The following is a 16,416-nucleotide window of genomic DNA, read 5'->3' on the forward strand; positions in this document are numbered from 1 at the left end:
TTTTTTAAGTTCTTTTTCTAAGAATTTTTCATTGAAAAAAATAATTTCATTTTTTAATTAGACAATATATAGTTAAGACTTAATGTCTAAACTTCTTCTTTTTTTTTTGTGACTTAGTCAAATTATGTATGTTGATTTATTCAAAATATAATTAGGCAATGATAGACAAATGTCTAATTTATTATTAATAATAATAATTGGGTTTTTACGATTAAGTTTTTAATTTGTTCAAATTTTAATTAAAGTTTGAATATATGTTACTCATTAAAATTGTTTTTGGGTCAAATCTAAAACGGTACAATTAAAGACAACTAGGAAAGTATTAAGAGGTAGACGACCTTAATCAAAATTGGATATGCTCATAAACTATAAGAGAATTTCTAACCATAATATAAATCAAGATGTGAGGATCATATCATTGACATGATCAAGAGAATAGAAGTGGAGCATGTTTTTCCACCAATATATAAGAAGCGGATACTGCACATGTCATTAACTGAACCAGAGGTTAAAATTGTGGACTATGTATTTAAATTCATTCAAATAAGTTCTAAGGGTTATTCAAATAAGTTTTTTTGATGACTTAATAGACATTTGCTAAGAACATTGGTGCACATGTTATGTGACTAATGTCATTAACCAACAATAGTGCTTTCTATTTCTCCTAATTTGTAAGGCGTAAGAAATACAAATTATGTCAAGCATAAAACCTTTAGAGGTTTATAATTATTGAAAATAACTTCTAGAGTTATTGAAGACACTACGTTTGATATTGATTTTGAACAACATCAATTTTAACATTCCTCTATAATTTTCTTTGCAATATAGTGAATTAGATATACGAATAATTAATTGAACAATATTAAATCCTTACATATCAATATTTGTGAATTTATTTTATATATTTCTGGTTATGTTTGGTTTCAAGAAAATATATATAAATAAAAGAAAAGTACAAGACAAGAAAAGGTAAAGTAAAAAAAAAAAGACTTAAATGTCAATAAATTATTTTTTCATGTCACTTCAAATTCATTTCACTGATTTATGTTATTATACAAACATATGACACTAAAATTTCTTCTAAAGTAATTAACAAAAATCATGTGATAATAACAAATGTATACTTGAAATGATATTAATTAACAAAACATCTACCACATATTCCTCATCCATTGTTTCCTCCATATATTCATGAAACACCTCCTTTATTGTAAGTGTAATATTTTGCAAAATGCAAGTAGGTAGCCAACCCTACCATGCTGAGCCCAGAAAGTAGCCAATAAAAGTAACTAAGATGTGCCCTATTGAGGTTATCATTAAACCAGCCATCTTGGCCATCTTCACCTGTTGCTTTCTCAATGGCAGAGATAAGAAAGCTGCTCAGAAAGCTCCCTACACCAAAGATACTGAGGTAGAGGGAGACACCTACACTCCTTAATTCATTTGGGACCTGATCATAGAAGAACTCTTGAAGCCCAACCAAGGCGAACACCTCGGAAAGTCCAAATAAGACGTATTGGGGAACCAACCACCACACCCTCATTGGAACCGTGGCATTTGGCATATCAATCAGGCCATGCTCTTGAGCTGTCTTAAGCCGTTTCATCTCAACTAATGCTGCAATTACTAAGGAAATGGAAGATAGAAATATCCCTATTCCAATTCTCTGTAGCATTGTTATGCCAGATGGCTTCCTCGTGAAGTCTCCTGCAATAGGAACCAAGATGCGGTCGTATATTGGAACAAAGAGGACAATGGAGAGGCTGATAAAAGCTAGAAGTGATGCAGCCGGTATGTCAAAGCCGGACCATACTGATCTATCCATGGTCATTCCTTGCTTAGTAAAGAAAGTAGATGACTGTGCCAACACAATAGCATACACCAAGCATGTAGACCATATGGGAAACAGCCTCAGAACTGATTTTGCTTCCTCAACTTCACTGACGCTGCATGCCTTTCCATCTTCCTCAAAACAAGTTTGCACAAGCAAGGCCTTGTTCAGAAACCTGCCACAACAAAAATTGTCCCAAAATCCAATATTGAATGAACTCCAATCAAATGGTTGAAAAGTATAGGTCCAAAGGAAATTCCAGGGTCCTAAATGTTAGATGTCAACCTGGAAAAGGGCCTTGATTTTACAAAATTCTTTACTGAGGGCTATGTTTTTCTTCTCCATTTCTTAGAAAATTTGCAGAAACTTATTATCCTTACTTGAATTCTTGAGACCCTTGGTGAGACAGGGTTCCTGGAGCTCCCTCTTCAATAAATTTTTCTGATGATGGGGTTATTCTCCAATTCCTTGCTGCTTCAACAAACACCTTACAGATTCTCATAACTGGGCTCTTCTCGTCTCTTTTGATACTATACCGATAAGTATCAGTTCCAAGCAGGAAAAGGAGTAGAGCCACAACCATCGCGATGCGGGGGATTCCAAATCCAAGAACCCAGTTAAGATTGTCTTGAATATAGCTCAAGGTCAGCATACTTACTGAAAGACCAATGCATAGACAAAAACTACACCAGTTGAAGAAAGAGCTTTTTGCTTTGCATTCCTCCGGATCCTGTCCATCAAATTGATCAGCTCCAAAAGCCTGGTTGCAGGTCTTGTGCCCACCTCCGGCAACTGCTACTAGATATAGAGAGAAAAAGAAGAAGAGTACTTGGGGCCGAGAAGGTGAACATGACATGATTTTCTCAGTGTTTTGGCAGTCAGAAAGGCTTTGAGAAGAATACACTGCAGATAGAGTTAGCAAACCCAGTCCCTGCAGTTCAAACCAATCCAAGTCTAAAGATAAATTATCTACTATAGTAGATCAAGAATCAGATCATTTCCAATAAATTGAAATACACATTTCCAGGAAAATCTTTCTCACATTCCACATCCCGTTTTTGGAGAAGCTCCTTACAAAATTGGAGTCATCCAGTTTAAGTAGCAGTTATTAAAGAGGTAACCGTTATCGGAAGACTATATACAGGACAAAACCAAAATTTTCTCCAAGTGTCACTGAGTACTTTTAATGTTAATTTGACTACTAATAGCACAATTTTTTTTTTTAATACTAACAAAGGTTTAGAAGATGAAGTTATTGTCCTCCAGGACTTTTCAACAATGCTTTAGTACATGACTTTGGGCTACAGTAATAGCACAGTGAACTAAAAATAACTGATGTCTCTTCCACTAGTGAAGAGACTGAGAAAATGAAAGGGATGACAAACCAGGACGTAAAGAAGAGAAGCAGCAACAATGGTGCGATATCGACCCACATAACAATCTGCAACAAAGGCTCCCACTAATGGCAGCAAAGCGCTGACCCCGAACCAGGTGTTCACATTCTTGGCAGCCGCGGCGGTGGACTGGCCCAGCTGCCCCGTAAGGTAGTTTATGAGATTCGCCTCTATGCCAAAATACGCAAATCTCTCCGCAACTGCAGCGCCTGCATATGTGCTTTTCATCTTAGTGAATAAGGTATCAAAGAATAACTCAATTTTCCAGTGGTTCTTACCTACGATGAAACATGCGGCTCTCCAACGGCCGGAGGTGGATCGCCTGGCGGGACGGCCTTTGTTGTCTATGGCTCCAACGACCGTGTCTTCCAAAAGTGGAGATTGGGGGCCTTCAAGCAAGCCATTCATGGCCATGTTTGAGGCAAATGCAAGCAGAGAGGAAAGTTCTGTTTTATTTTGCTTCCTTCTCTTTGTTTACTCTTTCCAGTGTGGTGTTGTGGGTGTGAATAGTGTGATGCTTGTTTGTCTTTATTGTACTACCTTCCTCTGTAGTCTTGAGTAAAGCCAAATGCCAAAAGCTGGTCTTCTATCCAATACTGTTTTCCTTTGGTTTTTTTTTTGGTTTTTTTTCAGCTTTTATTTTTATTTTTGAATAACGCATACAAGAATGGACAAAATCCACCGATCATGACTACCTTTTTTGATTTGTGATCACGCAACAATTTGATGCCCTTTTGGTTTTAGTTTCTTTTTCGAGTGAAAAACAATATAGGCCCAGCCATTCGATAAAGACTATATATCTAATGATCATTGATGTGGATAGATAGCTAGAAATTTGAATTGACCATAAAAGAAAATATTACGAGTTTGATGAATAAAGCTTGAATAAAATTTCACTTAAATTCCTTTTAGTACTTTTTTAATATCATAATCACATCAATTATGTCATCATTGGTGTGGCATTATAAAAACTATATAGTGAGGGGGATGAGGTATTCTTTCGTGTAATCGATTTTTTCCTTTTTCTTTTTTTTTTTTCTTTCTTTTCCAAGAGAATGCTAGAAGTGTGACCCAAAGTATATAAAAGTATATATGTACAGTAGCAGGGTACAATAGACAAAGAAATAAAAAGGTCAAGCAACCCAAATTCTCTCTTTCTCTCATTTCTCTTCATGGTATCAAAGCTAGCTTTCCTTCAATAATGGTAAATTCTTGATTCCATTCCAATATCGTCTTCCAATAAAACGACAGTATCAATGCCTTCTAGCCCATCACCTTCATTGATTAAAGTCATGAATCCAACCACACAACCCGTTGTAGTGAAGCTTGATGAGTATAATTTCCTCATTTGGAAACAATAGATCTATGTTGCAATTCATGGATTAAGGCTTGATAGTTTTACTTTAGGCACTCTTTATCCTCCTTAAATTTGTCTAGATTCAAATTCAAATGAAGGTTCATCTCAAGTCATCCTCAACTCAAATTATGAACTACAACAATGCTAAGATACGTTGATTGTCTCTTGGCTTCTTGGCTCAATCTTTGTAAGCATCCTTCCTTGATTTGTTAGATGTACTACTTCTCATGAGGAATGGCTTACCTTGAATCAATACTTCATCCATTAAAATGGAGCTCATTTAATGCAATTTAGATTTGAACTACAAAAGTTATAGAAGAGTAGTTTAGCTATGAGGGATTAATTGAAAAATAAATAAAGACAATTATGGATTCACTTGCCTCAGCTAGTGATATTCTTTCCACAAGAGATCACATACTTTCTCTTACTGGTAGATTAGGTTATGATTATGAATCCTTCATTGTGCAAATTACATCTAATTTGAATGCCTACAAGCTAACTGATGTAATTACATTGTTGCTTACATATGAGAAATAACTTGAGCAATATAATTGAAAGCTAAAATCATCAATAAGGGTTGAGGGGCAAGATCGAGGTACTAACCACCCCATGACTATTGTACCCATAAGCTCAAGTCACTAAGGGCTCCCCTCTTACTCAGCCATCCATATATCCTCTTGCTCCTCTATCGCCTTAACCCCTAACGGTTTTGTGAGGCTAATCATGTGTTGGGACCACTTGCTCTCATCAATAAGAGCATGCAGACCAAGCACACTCAACTTTAGTCAATATCGAAGTTGGTGTCCACAAGGATCTAGGAGATGATAAAGGAAAATGGAAGACTCTCAAGTCAAGTAAGCTCACAATAGTTGGTCATAATATCTTGTATCACTTGAGGTATGTCAAGTGGCTAGAGAGAATGGCATGAATGATCCAATCTATCTAATAGGAGGATGGGTAGAAGGTGTAAGTGAAGTAATCCAAGACATTAAAAGATTTTAGCCATTTCTATAGTGCAATAATCCAAGATTTATCTCTAAGTGCTTCCTCCACATTTTTAGACTCTTGTTGGGAGGTATAGCATATAAAGCCTATCTCATTAATTTTTTATTATCTCCTAGTAACCATGGAATCACTCATGTTCCTAATAATATTTAAGATATGGTGATATTTAGGTACCCCAGATTTGTTCCTGTTTCCCACTTCACTTATTCCAATATCTTCATCTACTTTCATGTCATCTCTAGGTTCATCCATTTATTTAAGGATGGCTATAGAACATTTCTAAAAGAATCCTAAGGTATGGTATTTGAACTTTCCTCTTTTTGATATTGGAATATCTAGATTGCTCTATTTTAAGCCTTGGATCATTGGGGTGCATGCATATAACTTCCTACAAATTTCTAAATCTATGTAACAGAAGAATTTGAAAACTATGAATTAAATGTAAAAGCTTAGAAAACAATACATATGATCTAGATGATCCTTATCAATTCTAGTCAATAAAGAAGGTGGTGTGAATCTCAAAAATCTTGCGATCTTCCACCCAATGACTCTATTTCCTTAATTCTAGCATGTGAAAATGGAGGTTAGGGTTCCTTTCTCTAAAAACTAAATGAAAAACTCTAAGACCTAAACCATTAAAGGGGTTTATATCAAACTTACTTGTGGGATTAAGTGACTTAAGCCCATATTGGGCTTAAGCCACTTAATGTAGCCCACTAGGAGCTAATTAATTAATTAGCCCTATTAAACTCTAATTGAGTAGCCCAAACTAGAAAAGACCATTCAAAAACTCTTATGCAACCTTGCATATTTACCAAAATGCCCATATGTATACGTATGATTAACAAATCCAAATATCCTTCAAATAATTACTACAGTTACAAATTTCATGATCACATGTCATTAAGATCACCTAGAAGGACACACTCTCTCAAACTAGTGAGATATCATGGTACCTATCTTGAAAATACTTATTACTACCTCTCTTGATCAGCAATAACTTAATCTATAGGAAATATAGGACCACCTTAGGTCATTGAAAACCTCAATACTAACTCAATATTCTCTCAAGAGTTCATGGAACATAGTTGCTTGGCGAAGTCACAACTACTTGATTGTCAATGTCATAACTCATCATAGGTCATGTCCAATGTGTAACTATACTCACTAGTGCACCTACCATGGGAAATTCATCCTGATGACCAAGATAAGTCATTTCTCCAATTAGGTACTGTACTATAACTTCAAATGAGTTGTCTAAGTCTATGAGCCAGTTGTGAAAGAGTTATCGACTTGCAAGAAATGCATGACTTAAATCTTTTGTGCAATTTTTAATGAATCCAAGTCATTTACAATGTAAGTGATGCAAGCCGGAATGTTTAGCATATATAATGCATAAATAGGATAGTGAAAGAAGAACTTGAATCATAATATAAAAATTAATAAAAATCATCTATTAGGAAATTCTTCCATGAGCAGCTTGAGTGCCCTTAAGAACCCTTGAGAGTTTTCTAGTGTTTGAGCCCTCGGAGGTTTTTTAAAAAACCTATTATCTACTTTATGCCTTAATTAAACCCAATTAGCCTTTCTTAGGCCTCTCCATGCTTATTAATGTCATCCTAGGTGATCATGCAACAACTTTGAATAGAGACGAAACACAGTATAAATAGAAAAATCCTAAATCAGGATGATTGAAATAAAATTGTCAAATTAAAATATGTAGCATATTGCACTAATACTTATTCTTATAAATAAATTATATTATTATGAGATTAAAAAAAAAAAAAGAAATAAGTTATTTTTATACTACATAATACGTGGGAAAAGATTTGGAATTGGAGAGAGAGTCTTTTGGATGTAACATGGTTTTAGGATTTGAGAATTTTAAGATTGGAATCTACTTGCATAGTGATAAAAGATTTTTCAGAGTCTTGGTTTGAACTTCCACCATAGCTTCAAATTAAGATCTTCTCAAGGTTTTCTTTATAAAAGTCTTGTAAGTTACTTTTTAATCTACTCATTGTGTACTACCCCATCATTCATGAGTCCATGGGTACCTCCACGTTTTTGCAATAAAATACAACTTCTGAATAATTTTGATAGATATTTAGGATTACAATCAATAGGGTATAAAATGATTTCAAAATGCATTCATATCAATGTACTTCTATCATAAATGTAAGATTTCGCAAAATATAAGTAAGCAGCTAGTTCAACTGTACTGAGCCCTGCAAGTAGCCAATAAAAGTAATCAAGATGTGCCCTGTTAAGGTTATCTGTGAACCAGCTATCTTGGCCATCTCCACCAGTTGCTTTCTCAATGACAGCTATAAGAAGACTGCTCAGAAAACTCCCTACACCAAATATACTGAGGTAGAGGGAAAGACCAACACTCCTTAATTCATTTGGGACTTGATCATAAAAAAATTCTTGAAGACCAACCATGGTAAACACATCTGCAATCCCAAATAAGATGTACTGGGGAAGTAGCCACCAGAGCTTCATTGGAACCAACGCATTTGGCATATCAACCAGGCCATATTCTTGAGCTGTCTTGAGCCGTTTCATCTCAACTAGTGCTGCAACTACCATGGAAACGGCATACAAAAATATCCCAGTTCCAATTCTCTGAAGCATTGTTATGCCAGATTGGTTCCTGGTAAACGCTCTTGCAGAGGGTACAAAAATACAGTCATATATAGGAACAAAGAGAACAATGGTGATGCCAATAAAAGATTGAGATGAAGCAGCTGGCAAGTCAAAGCCCAATCCAACTGATCTATCCATGGTAGCTCCTTGCTTGGTAAAAAAGGTTGATGATTGAGCAGACACAATAGCATACACCAAACAGGTAGCCCATATGGAGAACAGCCTTAGAACTGCCTTTGCTTCCTTAACACCACCATCATTACATACATTTGGATCTTCCTTTGAACCATCTGGTGAAAGCAAGGTCTTGTTAAGAAATCTGCCACAGTACAGAAGGATCCAAGAGGCAATGTTAACTATGTTCCAATCAGTGAATCAAAATATAATAAGTAAATACTTGAGAGAAGTTTACCAATAAAAATATTTATAAAATTTCAGGCCATTTTCTGGACAAGGTTCTTAGGCTTACTTGAATTGATGAGAACCTTGTTGCAACAGGGTTCCTCGGACACCATCTTCCTTAGTTATCATTGGAGTAGTTTGCCAATTCCTAGCTACTGCAACAAACATCTTTCTGATTCTTAGAAATGGGCTTTTCTCATCCCCCTTGATACCATATCGATAGGTTTTGGATATAGCTCAAGATCAGCATAGTCACAGAACTGCCAGCGCATTGACTGAAATACCACCAATTGAAGAAGGAGCTTTTAGCTTTGCACTCTTCTGGATTATTTCCATCAAACTGGTCGGCTCCAAAAGCCTGGATGCAAGGCTTGTGCCCACCTTCCCCAACTGCTACTAGATATAGAGAGAAAAAGAAGATCACTGGGATTTGAGGAGGAGAACATGATGTGATTTTGTCACTGTTTTGGCAATCAGAAGGTCTCAGATAAGGAAGCACAGCAGAGAGAGTTAACAAGCCTAGTCCCTGCCATTAATATATAGCATTCCAGGTCAAAGATAATTATCCTTCCATTACTATGAAGCCTTATAATAGTATAGTACTCAAAGAAATTCGTAACCATTTCAATGTATCAAATCTCACAGTTTCAGGTGATTTTTCTCTTATGACCTTGTGGTTTAGCCCTGGAAAATTAGAACATTTTAAATTTTCAAACAAATTTTTACTTTATAAAACATCAAAAAACAGTTTTTTAAAAATTATTCTCAAAAACTGTTTTTTAAAGTTATTTTCGAAAGCACTTTCCAAATATAACCTACCTTACTACTTTTAAAGGGATACAAGTGCCTAAAAGAATGTTCTTTCATTATCTCTCAAGGCACATATGGGAAATATATCGACTTCTAATGCTTTTGCATGTCTTACTATATGAAATGACTTTGTTGATCTTTAAATATACTTTTTGCTTTCTATTTTTAAATAGAAAAAACATCATGCATACAAGGAATGAATGCAATATTATAAAATATGAAGGTCAGGTAAGTGTTAAAATCATTGTGAAGGTCCAACATAACACAATATCCAAATTAATTTTTGATGTACTTGCCTTATACATCGAGTGAAAATATTTTTTAAATTAAGTGCTTGTTAGTAAATCAATTAAACATGTATTTCCTTTTATTTTAGCTTGTGAAAGTTACATCTATATGAATTATGGATCCTTTGAAGTAATATTTTACCTCCTAGTTTTAAAGGACCATTTCACAATGACAGTTATGGAATTTTGTAGTGTCTTATACATCAATTGAAAAGTTCTTATACATTGAGCTATTTTGCTTATTTATCAACTAGACTTCTGTTTTTTTTATAAAAAAAAAAAATTATATTTAACTTCGCTTGGTTTATTGATCAATATACTTTTATAGCAGTTTTGCCTCTAAGCATGAGCTCTCCTAAGTATTAATTACTTCATCTGCATGACCTTTTTTATATTTAATTTAAAATTTTATGCCTTAATTTTTTCCTAACTTCACTATCAAATAACACCTAATTTTGTCAAAGTTAATATGCCATGTGTTGAACACTCATGACTTAAAAGGTGGTGTATATTAACATATATGTAGACCAACGTGTGATTATATGAATACTCGTTTGTGGCCATGTCTTAACTAGCAAAGGGTGTGCATGAATTCTTAAGAGTACTCATGATGATGCAAGTGGGATGAATTTCGTTTAGGATGGGAATGGAACAGGCTCAAGAAAGGTTACCCATTTCAACCTTGTTTTGATTATTTAAATCAATTTTCATTATTGTTTTAATGAAAATTTAAATGAGACAAAACAGATAAGGAATTTCTCATACATTTCTTTTCCCATCGTGTTTAACTCTATTAAAAAAATCTTAAAAGTGCCCAAAACCCACCCCAAACTCATTTCAAGTTAAAGAAAATAAAATAAAAATAAAATCTCAAACCTACCCTTCATTACATTTTTTTTTTTTTAAATTTTAAAAGCACCTCAAAACTATGGTATTATATACGATTTGGCAAAGTCACCAAACATCATCTAATAATGGGAATATTGAGGATCCATTTAGAATACATGAGTAAAAATGAAAATAAAAATAAGAATAAACACTACATGAAAAGTGAGATGTATATGGCCACATAATTTTAGTAGGAATCAACAAAATTTACAATCAAAGAGCATATAAAGCCTCACACCTATTTGAATCGTGGGTCGAAAGAGGTTCCCACTGACCTTAAAGCAGCAGGAATTGATTGGGCGCTACTATAGGAGCTCCTATAGCTACAAGTAATGCGTTGTTACCATATATGACCTAATGGACACATTATATGGATTTCAAAGCCACATGGGCTTGACCACTACCATAAAACTAATATATAAGCCGCCCAACACCCTTCCCACTCACCCTCCACACCAAGAACCAATTCTTTTTTCATCATTGCTGGTTTGAATCTTCAATCAATTGAGATCTTTCTAATTTTCTTTCCCCTTGTAACACCCAAGGGTTACAGTAGCCCAAAAATAGAATTTTTAGTCCATAAGCTTAAATTTTGGGTTATATATAGGCCAAAAAGAAAAATAAATAAATCAAAAAAATAATATTAGCATTAATAATATAAAAACCCTAAGATACATTCGGAATACACTTTTATACACTATAATGAATGAAGGATAGAGAGGAGTTGGGATTTCAGACCAAGGTAAGGGTTTTATTTCAAAATATTTTCCTTCTCCTTACAATACAATTGTTATTTTAGTTTCATAAAGAAAATAATAATAATATAATAAAAAAATTATTTAAATAAACAAATTGGTGTTTAGGTGAATGTAGAATTCATAAATCTTAAACCTAAACTTTTTTATGAGGATTTGAGAAGAAGAAATTAACCTTGGAATGGAACTTAGAATTTGGTGGATCTATATTTTTTATTTTTAAAGAGTACAAAAAAAAAAAAAAGTGTTAGCATGCATTTGCAATGGAGTTTGTAAGGATGATGGCTTGAATACCATGAAGAATTTCAAACATATAGCAAGAAATTTTTTTTATTTTTATTATTATTATTCTTACTTTGAATATTGGTATACTAATATATTGTGAATGTGAGATATTTACAAAAAACGAAAATGATTGAAACATATTCCTAAGCATAAGGAACCAAATAAGAACCAAATAGTAATTTTCAACTTTGTTAATTGCCTTTTTTATTAGAGTATTCTTCCTTTGATTGAGGTTTACCAAATGCTTTAATTTTGGGAATAGGCAATCAGTGTGTCAATGTCTTGATTTCTAATAAGTTTGTTTCATGAAGAGTACTATATGCATATTTAAATCTCATTATATTATACCTTTAGTTTCATTACTTTGCATCTTAGTCTTATTCTTTGTAACTTGGTCCCATTGCTTGTACCTCTGCTCAACCACCTAAATTTTATCACATATTTCAATGATCGAGATAAAAATTTGATAATTAAATACTTCTTTAGTACCTTAATATTCCCTATGTGTAAAACACCTGGAGAAGAGAAATAGTCTTATAGTAGGTCATACAACTATGGCATCATGTCAATAGAGAGAACAATGCCTAAAAATAAGAGAGTAAATTGGCCCAAGGTGGGAAATATGTAAAGTAGCATTACCGAAAGCCTAAAAAAATAATTATAAGAAAAGTAACAAAGTATTTTTAAATATTTGGGCCTATAGCCAAGCTTGAACTTGTAAGTAAGGCCTTGTTTGGAAACTATTTTAAAAACAATTTTTTAACTAAAAATGCATGCTTAATAAATTTATTCTAATCGAAACAATTGAAAATTTTAAAGTATTATTTGGAGACTGTAAAGCAAGGCCTTGTTTGGAGACTATAAAGCATTGTTTTTTAGAAATTGTTATGAAAATATCTTTATATATATATATATATATATATATATATATTTGAAGTATTTTCATTTCATTTTATTTTTTTTTGTTGAGTTGTTTGAAAAATAATTGAAAATTTGGAGACTACTTTGAATTAAAACTTTTATATTATATTTTTTATATTTCATCTCAAACAAACTTTTGTTTTAAAAAACAAGTGAGAGAGGTTTTCAAGAATTATTATCGAAAGCTATTTTTTAAAACTGTTACTGAATAGAACCTAAATTTCCAACCCATTTCGAACACTTGAAGGCTACCTCTGACCAAGGTGTAAGGATGGCTCAAGCCCCCGACCCAAACCCGAGCAAAGAGGGTGCAACCTGGCCCTACTCACCCTGCCCTTTCACATGCCTACCTAGAAGTGTGAAGTCAGAGACTCTTGTCCTATATTGAATTAGAGATTCCATTATTGTATATATTATATACACATTGGTACAAGTTTAATATTTTAGGGCAAGTGGCCTATCTTGATATATAAATGAAAAGAATCTACAGAAGATATGATCGTGATTACCTTTATAAAAGAATGAGTAAAATAAAAGACGTGTAAAAGCTATTATTAGAAACAATGATTACAGTCTCAATCTAAGTATTTTTCATTTAGTTCGTCTTCGTTACCTTCAATGCCAGTAATTCAGCACAAGGTGCAAATACAAAATATCAGTTGATGAATAAACCGAAATGATGAGAAAAGAGGGAGACAAACCAGGATATAGAGAAGAGAAGCAATAACAATGGTGCGATATCGACCAAGATAAGTATCTGCAACAAATGCTCCTAGCAATGGCAACAAAGTCGCAGTCCCGGACCATGTATTCACGTTAGCAGCAGCCATGGCTGTGGACTGGCCCAGTGGTCCGGTGAGATAGTTTATAAGATTCGACCCTATGCCGTAGTATGCGATTCTCTCTGCAACTTCAGCACCTGCGCATATAAATTTAGAGCAGTTTCTAGGGTTTTATTGTTCTTAGAGAAATAATAATCGGTTTCAAGATTTATTGCATAAAGTATAAAAAGAGAAGTACAGATCATGTATTTCTGATCACGTCCCAATAAGTTTACCTATGATGAAATATGCAGATCTCCAAGCACCAGAGCTGGATCTCGTGGCTGGACAGCCTTTGTGGTCGACCATTCTGTCAATTGTGTCTTCCAGCACTGGAGATTCCCGGCCTTCAACTATCTCAGGCATGGCCAAGTTTCAATGAAAAACAGGAGATTTTCTCTACCAAAATACTATGCTTTTGTTAAATATTAATAATGATAAGCATACAAATTAAATGTCATTTTCGTCTGATTTTGTCATGCAGCACTATTTTATGCTTATAAGATCTCATTTCGACAATCGAATATAGCTCGAAAGGAACACTTGTATAAATTTATTTACCAATGATGAGTTTCATATGATAACGTACCAGTCACTCTAATGCCTGTGGGTAATCACAATGAAAAGTCTAAAAATTGTAGCATATATACCATTATAATTAAGAACCATAACAAGTATAACTAAGCTGCTCTCGAATCACCCAAATGTTGGAGAATGGCGTTAGCATTTGATTTCGTCTAGAATAGTGTTACTTTTGGGGTTGGCTTCCTCATTCCAAATCGAGGCCCAAGCTGGGTTTAGGAGAAATGGGACCAAGATAGAGTAGTGGTCGGGCTAGGGCCTTTCGGGATAGATGGGTACAAATACAACCTAGCTCGTTTATTGGGCTTGAAGACGAGGAAACCTAGCGGGCTGGCAAAGTTTTTGGATAGTTAAAATAACACTGGGCTATTGGCAAGCCCCCATTGTTCAGAGATCGTCTACCTAAACGGTTCCTTTCCTATATCAAAAGCTTTTAAGCCCCTCAGGATAGCCTTTATTCATGTGGAAACTCTTTCGTCCAACCCTCTATCACTTGGAAGCTGTTGGGCTAGCCTTTTGAAGAAATCCATATAATTATAATTGGATTGGGCATGGCCTCAAGCTTGATTCACCATTTCGGCACTTCTACTACACAGATTGAGGTGAGGCAGAGAGATGAGGAAGTGAGGGACTAATTCACTCATCAACCCCATGGTGTTAGATTTCACCTCAATAGAAGAAAAAATGGTATAAATTGACATACAGACCAAGTAATTCCTTTTCCAAATGTTTTATCATTTGAATAGTAAAGGAATCCACAATAAGTTTGATAAAAATTGAGAGAAAAAATAACGGTCCTGTTTGGTAATTGTTTTTTAAAACAATTTTAAAAACTAATTTGAAGACAATTTTTGAAAATTATTTTTTGTGTTAAATAAAAATTTGTTTAGAAACTTCAAATGTTTTAACATGTTTTTAATCTTTTTAAATATGTTTCACAAATAATTTTATGTCTAATGCTTTATTTTTAATCATTCTACTTGTTTATATAATTATTTTTTAAAACAACCATAAAAAATTAAATGGAAACAACTAGAAGATATTATCTGAAAACATCCTATTTTCTATTCTTAAGAATAGAAAGCAGTTTTTTTTTCTTTCACTAAAATTTTCTCAAATTGTCAATCTTAAAAGATTATTAAGATCATATTATTTTGGTAAAAAATGAATAATAATATTTTGAAAACTATAACAAAGAATTATAATATTTTAAAATTTTAAACAAATTTTAATTTTAAAATAGATATTAAATTATAAGAAATAAATTCAAAATGAATAGACAATAATTTTTTAAATGAATAATATAATGATAAATTTTGTAAATAGTTTCATTGATAATAAAAACATAAATTATATATTTTTTCAAAGGAGTAATGATATTTTAATAGAAGTTAAAAATGTGATTATAACATTTTAATAAAACTATAAGTTGTATTTTTACTAGAAACAAATAATAATATTTTAGAAAATAATAATAGTTAGTAAAATTTTATCTAAAATGAATTATAAATACAAGTAAAATTCATTTTTTTTAAATACGTAAATATATTTATGTTTTTCATTATGCATAACCATTTATTTCCAAAACTAAAAGTATGTTTTAGACTACTTTGGCCTAGCAAATTATGATGTTAATTTGTTAGTAAATTAGATTAGGTTGACAAAAAAATTTTCATCCATGCGCTCATTCTAACACATTTTTATGTTTTAGGGTCTCAATGGTTATAGTCAGTATCAAATTGCTTGAGAGTCAAATTTCATAAAGGTATGTATGTGTTGAAAGTATTATGACAATTAAGTTAAATGGCTTTGTAAAATCATTGGATTGGTAATTTGGAGGGAAAATTCCAAGGTGTTCAAACATCCTTATATGGTCCAAATGCCCCTTGAGGGGAGTTTGAATAATGATGCTTCTATTTGTATTAAATTATCCTTTGTAAGATTTTAAAATGAACTTTCTTGTAAATTCATCTTGTCAAAACTTAATTGGATTTGATATAAAGACCTAGTTTTCATTATGTTATTATGATATGTGTTGAAAAGGTGTTTCAAATTCCTATTTAGAATATATACATACATACATACACACACACACACACACACATATATATATATATATATATATATATAAATGAATATTATATAAAATATTTTTTAACTTTATATATAATTGTAATTAGATTCCTCATAAAATAAGAAAAACTAGTGAGAATATCTTTATAAATATTTTAGGCGATCAGAGAAAAAAGTTACTTGAGAGAGATATGGGATAGAGATGTAAGGAAGAGTGAGAGATATCAAATTGAGCAAGAGAGCTCACTAGGGTGTAAATGTGAAGAAGAGTGAAAGACATCTAATAGAGCAAGTTGGCTTGCTAGGGTATAGATGTGAGGAAGAGTGTGAGACATCTCGTGAATCAAAATGACTCT

General features: G+C 33.0%; 1 protein-coding gene across 1 annotated transcript; it reads right to left on the reverse strand.

Moving 5' to 3' along the window:
- Window positions 1–1,102: 1,102 nt before the first annotated feature.
- LOC100853111 (uncharacterized) lies at window positions 1,103–13,772 on the reverse strand. The gene is given in 9 exon segments (XM_010667101.3): window positions 1,103–2,006; window positions 2,212–2,762; window positions 3,217–3,434; window positions 3,504–3,590; window positions 7,753–8,555; window positions 8,706–8,864; window positions 8,866–9,164; window positions 13,286–13,503; window positions 13,642–13,772. Coding segments are annotated over 9 exon segments (3,282 nt in total). The 5' UTR covers window position 13,772; the 3' UTR covers window positions 1,103–1,189.
- Between the last annotated feature and the right edge of the window lie 2,644 nt (window positions 13,773–16,416).

The sequence above is a fragment of the Vitis vinifera genome, chromosome 18 (genome assembly GCF_030704535.1).
Source record: "Vitis vinifera cultivar Pinot Noir 40024 chromosome 18, ASM3070453v1".
Taxonomy (NCBI): domain Eukaryota; kingdom Viridiplantae; phylum Streptophyta; class Magnoliopsida; order Vitales; family Vitaceae; genus Vitis; species Vitis vinifera.